Here is a 6,344-nt window from a genome sequence, read left to right as displayed (position 1 = left end):
ATTACTGTTATAAAGAAATTTGTGGGGAAGATTTTTTTTCAGATTTTCCTCATTTTTTTTTTAAAACCAGTCTTCAAAATGATGGGGTTGGGCGGAGGGCATCTTTGTATGAAGAAGTTGTGTAAACTCTTATTTTTACATCCCATCCCTCATCATCCCACTCCGGATCTATTTTTGCTAATGCTTTTTTTTTTTTGCACTTCAAAACCATGGTAAGAGCATTTTCGGTAAAAAAATGTTTTTAAAAATTAATATTTTCAGAGGGAAAAGGGAGTGATTTAAGGGCGATTTGGTTGTTGTTTCTAGCATATCCAAAGACAACCTCCTTGTTTCTTTATCACTCTCGCATGTATTCATGTTTTTCAATATTTCCCTCCATAGATACATTTATATGCTATAAAAAAGAAAATTTGAGAAATTATGAATTTTTTGCAATCCTACTTCCTGCCTCTGATTGTTTCTGTTTAGAAATTAAAATATTGGAGAGCCTAATCCACAGTGATTTAACAAAATTAGAGATGTACTTGCATAGCAAGTGACTTGATCTGAGATCATGTGCTGAAACAAAAACAATTGTAGTGTAGATGCTTGTAAGCCATTCAAGAACATACAGAAACCATTAGTTTCATGGCACTACTTAAATTCAGAGGTCCCAATGCATCTATGTAAAGATATGAAGGGAAGGTTAGTTTTAGAGTTAGGGTGTCATTACGTGTCCACAGCGTACATTTAAAATATTTTGCATGTAACACTTGTATTTAATACAGTTCTATATTTAAGAAATGAGGAATTATTTACATTATTTGCATTTGACGGATATTCGTCCTCATCTTGTTTGTTGTTAACACTTGTATTTAAGTAGTACCGTTAAAGGACCTCTATAAAAGTAGTACCGGTTTCATTTCAACATTAAAATTTCATTTGTGTCAAAATATTTTCTTCACTTTGAAACTGTGACCTGTTCACTGACAAAATTTCACAAAAGTAATGCAGCACAAAGTTTTGTCACTAACCTTTATTTGCTAAAAAGACAGTCCAGAGCACTGTTAAAAGCAAAAAATCTGAATAATTCCTGTCAAAATGGAAAAAATTCCATCTTGTTGGTGCTTCCTGACTTCAACCTAAATTCTTGATTATTTTAGAATATAATTGAAACTCACACGGGGTGTATTTTGGTTTGAAATATAGTAACAAAAGGGAACTCTTTCTGTTCTTAAATTTTGTAAGTATCACTTGGAGGCAGAGAAGAGCAACAGCTATTTCTAGCCAAGTGATTGCTTATTAATTATACTTCAGAACCCTTACCATTCTGTTTTTTAGTCAGATTCTATAAATTGTTTCTACTATATTAAAACTACTGTTTTTATCCTCTTAAAACAATTTGTCAGATATTTGGTGCTAGTAGGTTAACATGATATTGTGATAGAATTACCTGTCCTGTTTACATTAGCTGACTGAGTAATTGCCTTGAGATGATAGAATAGCACAGCTAAAGTTGTAAACACAAATTATAATATCGAATTTGTGGGATTAAAAGTGTATCCACTTGAAAGATTGATCTGGAACATCTTTATAACATTTAATATGTAGGTGCTTGTTTTGGGGTCATACATACACACTCATGTACGCATTTTGTTTTTCTGTCTATTTTAGACCCTTTAGCATTTAAACTGGCCAGAACCTGCCTTAATCTAATATTCTGTGTTCTATGCTCAAACTGACAGATCCAACCTCTCGCATATCCCCTGCAATGTCATCATCATCACCATTTAACATCCGCTTTCCATGCTGGCATGGGTTGGCTGATTTGACTGAAGACTGGTGAGCAGGTGGGGGAGGGGGGTTGCACTATGTTCTGATCTGATTTGGCAAAGTTTCTATGCTTGGATGCCCTTCCTAACACTAACCACTCCCAGAGTGTAGTGGGTGTTTTTTACGTGCCATCAGCCACAACTATGGTCTCGGCTTGACAAGTCTACACAAGCATGGTATATCGCCAAATATCTTGGTCACCTGTTACTGCCGCCATGATGCCCAATGCTCATATGTGCCACCAGTATTCTCGAACACACCACCGAAAGCTAGAAGCTAATGCATAATTAATGCAAAACAATGTGAATAAATATTGGCTGCGTGGTAAGAAGCATGCTTCCCAACCACATGGTTCCAGGTTCAGTCCCACTGCATGGCACCTTGTGCAAGTGTCTTCTGCTATAGCCTCAGGTCAACCAAAGCCTTGTGAGTGTATTTGGTAGACAGGAGCTGAAAGAAGCCAGTTGTATGTGTGTGTGTGTGTGTGTATCTCTGTTTGTGTTTGTCCCCGCCCCCATTACTTGACAACCGATGTTGGTGTGTTTATGTCACTGTTACTTGGTGGTTCAGCAAAAGAGACCGATAGAATGAGTACCAGGCTTACAAAGAATGTCCTGGGGTTGATTTATTTTACTAAAAGGTGGTGCTCCAGCATGGCTGCAGTCAAATGACTGAAACCAGTAAAAGGGTAAAAGATAAAAAAAAAAAAAATTAGCATTACATTTGTCAAATCTGAAAGCTAAAGGGTTAATTCATATTCTTATCTGTGTCATTTCTTCTAAGTTTAGTTATAGATTTCTGGTGGCGTTTTTGTCTCCAGCTCTCTCATCTTAACTCCACATTCACGGAATTTTAATTGTTTTTCAGTGTTATGTTTTAAAGAATATCTTTAGTATTCCATCCTATATTCTGCTAAATGAAGATACCCCACAAATGCATCAATATACTCCACAAGAAGAATCTCTCCTCGATGCAGAAATTGATGACTTGAAAATGAAAGTCTGGGTGGTGAGTAGATAACTCTTCTTTTTCGCTCCCTTTGTTACCTTTGTCTCTTTTGCTCGCTCTCTCTCCTATGTCATACTCCTTTGCTTCCTGGACTTGCATTGTCTTTCACTCTGTTGTCTGTCCTCACATTCATGTTAGTGTGTTACAGAGGAGACTGTTCATGTCTCAGGTAAGTGATTCATGTGGAGGATGACAACTAAGTGGTCCATATGAAATGTGAAAGGAACTTGGACTGGAGAAGATGAGATTAGAAGTGCTAAAGATGGATCTTAGGGCACTGAACTTCATGAAGGCAAGGACTAGACACCATACCAAATGGCAAAGATTTCAAGGTGAAGATGCTCTCTTCTCTTCTGTGGCAAATATAATAAAATCTAAAATGCTGACACATGCATATGTGAATGTGTTTACTATATTTTACATAGTGAGAGCCTCAAACATAATGTGATCATCTATAGTTCCAATTAGATATTGTAATGTAGTTGAGATCCAGCAGTTCATTGAAAAAAATTAGTGGGAAAGGAAGGATATATCTTTTTGAATTCAGCCAATCTCCATAAAACAAAATAAAAAAATGTTTAAAAAAAAAACCTCAAACTGTGTTGAGAATGCCAATAACTTTGTGCTCTCAAGGTTGTGTTATGTAGTGAGATTTAATACAAGTTTCTATGACAGAAATATTGCTTAATTTGTGTATATATAATTTGATTTTATAAAATACTTTTTCAAACTTACTTTGTTTTCAGTTTTTAATTTTATTTGTAATTTCAATTTACCTGTAAGGTGAATGACAAATTTTGATTAATTATATTAGTGAATCAGTGTATAGGTCTTGTATGTATGTATGTATGTATGTATAAATTGATTTTGTTTTGTATTTGCCTCAGACATAAATTCCAGTATTTCGAGCTATTTTACTTTTATGATGCACCTGTTTTATATGCATTTATGTTCAATTAAAAATCCAATAATGTGTGTGAGTCTTCTATATTACAGTTTTGTCGTATACCCAGCTGAATATTAACTGACAACTAATTTTATATGGAGTTATTTAAGCAAAATTTGTTACATTTTACTGTATCTACCTGTAATTGGATACATTTTGAGACAAAAATCATATAATAGATTCAAAAGCCTCTTAAGATAAATTCCAGACGCCATGTTTTATATGTGCATTAGTAAAAAAAAAGTTGTCATTTTACAAAACCAGTTGAACTTTTTGATTTCTTTCGAATTAAATTGAAGCACATTGTCAAGGAGGTTATATATTTTGGTTAGAAATACATTAATGATAGGGTTAAGTGTGGATGAGTGTTGGTATAAAGATGGATCCATGACACAATAATTCATGATATTACCATCATCATTTAATGTCCGTCTTCCATGCTGGCATGGTTTGGACGGTTTGGCAGGACCCAGCCAGGTAGAAGACTGCACCAGGCAACTGTCTGTTTTGGCATGGCTTTTGTGGCTGGATGTCCTTCCTAACATCAACGACCCTGTAGAGTGGACTGAGTGCTTTTTACATGGCACTGGTACAGGCGAGGTGAGTTTTGGCATGCTTTTTATGGCTGGATGTCCTTCCTAGCATCAACGACCCTGTAGAGTGGACTGAGTGCTTTTTATGTGGCACCAGCACAGGCAAGATCAGTTTTGGCATGGTTTTTACAAGTAGATGCCTTCCAAATGCCAACCACTCCACGGTGTGGTCTGGATTCTTTTTACATAATACATTTGCTATGACAGATGCAAGTTGGTTACAATAAAAAGCGGTTAGGTTGAAGAAGTAGCTGACTATCAGGTGAAATGTTTATGTAGAATGTAAACATGGGTGACTGAGTGTAAGGCAAGAGGCATTCTTGAATGTGAAAGGTCTAGCAAGCGTGTAAGAATTGGCGGCCACAGGTATCACTGTATTAAGGAGTTTGCTTTGCGGCCACCTGGTTTCAGGTTTGCTATCACTTAGCAACCTCTTGAGCAGTATCTTCTACCATAATTAATTCTTTAGCATTTAAACCAGCCATATCTGGCCAAAATATTCTTGTTTTATTAGTTCAAACCGACTGCATTTGGCTTCTCACACTTATTCCACAATGTCAGTCTAAAAATAATCACTTTGGAAACGAAACTCGGCTTGCAAAGACCTATTGGGGCAAGCAAAACTGTCAATGGCACCTGTGCCCAGCATCGCCTTCCTGGCACTTGTGCCAGATGGCATGTGTAAAAACATTCGAGTGAGATCGTTGCCAGTGCCGCCGAACTGGCTCCTGTGCAGGTGGCATGTAAAATACACCATTTTGAGCGTGGCCGTTGCCAGTACCGCCTGACTGGCCTTCATGCCGGTGGCATGTAAAAGCACCCACTACACTCTCGGAGTGGTTGGTATTAGGAAGGGCATCCAGCTGTAGAAACCCTGCCAAATCAGATTGGAGCCTGGTGTAGCCATCTGGTTTCACCAGTCCTCAGTCAAATCGTCCAACCCATACTAGCATGGAAAGCGGACGTTAAACGATGATGATATATTTGATGGAGAAATCTGAATGCTAAAGGATTAAGTCATTTATTATATTCTTGTTGAATTACACTGCTTTTATGTGAATTAATTTTGAAACTACTGAAGAATTTTGTAAAATAATTTTGTCATTAATTAAGCTGAAATTTTGATGGAGTTTACCTCTTAAAAGGGAAGCTTGTATCATGGAAACAAGACATCTTGGGTGAATTGGCATCGCAAGTGTTAATTACCTAGAGTGCATTGCAACTAAATCGGTAATCAGTACTTTGACTAAATGGCTATATGAATTAGAAAAAACACTGCAGAACACCACATGTAGAAAATCTGGAATAGACACCACAAGGTATCTCACAATACATCTAGATGTGTTGGTGATTGTTCATTTCATCAGCTGCTGTTGAACTATAGACACTGATACAATATAGAACAATGGCCTTCTATGTCTCTCGTAATATTTATTTTGCATGGGTTGCAAACACCAATCTTGAAATTTTTCACTCTAAGAAATACAGGTGAACCAGTGATTGGCCTGTTGGCTACCTGTAATTACTGATGCTTTTACAAATTAGCATTTAAGATTAAATAAATGAAAACTAGAGTTCAAGGAAACTGCCAGGAAGTGTTTGGTGGTCTATTGTACTGTAGAATTATCCATTCTCTGTTAGTGTTGAAAATTATTGTCATAGTAATAATGCTTATGATCTTGTGATTGCAAATTCATCTTTATAAAAATTTTTTATTAGTTGATAGGGAGACAAATATGAAAAAAAGAAGAGAGACAATACTGGAAGCATAAAGTTGAAATTTGTCATTTCTTTAACACTTCTCTAAAGATCGCTTATTTTTAAAGCAAATGAAAGTTCTAATAAAATTTAGTCTTTAGATTTAATTAAGTTTCTTTTTTTTTTTAAATTTATATTCAGACATTTGCTTTTATATTTTTTCTAATTGGATTTTGCTCAAAGCTAAAATATTATCGATGAAGCAGATGTAGTTGCTGTAAGCAATT

At 36.0% G+C, this 6,344-nt stretch overlaps 1 protein-coding gene across 3 annotated transcripts in view; it reads left to right on the top strand.

Annotated features, from left to right (window-relative positions):
• The window catches only part of LOC106874440 (protein MIS12 homolog), a 53,142-nt gene that overhangs the window by 21,208 nt on the left and 25,590 nt on the right, over window positions 1-6,344 (top strand). For all 3 annotated transcript variants that reach the window (XM_014922174.2, XM_014922175.2, XM_052970684.1), the window contains exon 4: window positions 2,680-2,820. In XM_014922174.2, the coding sequence (XP_014777660.1) occupies window positions 2,680-2,820 (141 nt within the window). The remainder of the gene's footprint in view (window positions 1-2,679; window positions 2,821-6,344) is intronic.

The sequence above is a fragment of the Octopus bimaculoides genome, chromosome 9 (assembly GCF_001194135.2).
Source record: "Octopus bimaculoides isolate UCB-OBI-ISO-001 chromosome 9, ASM119413v2, whole genome shotgun sequence".
Lineage (NCBI taxonomy): Eukaryota > Metazoa > Mollusca > Cephalopoda > Octopoda > Octopodidae > Octopus > Octopus bimaculoides.
Note: the sequence above shows the minus strand (reverse complement) of the source record. Positions and strands in the feature narration are given on the sequence as shown.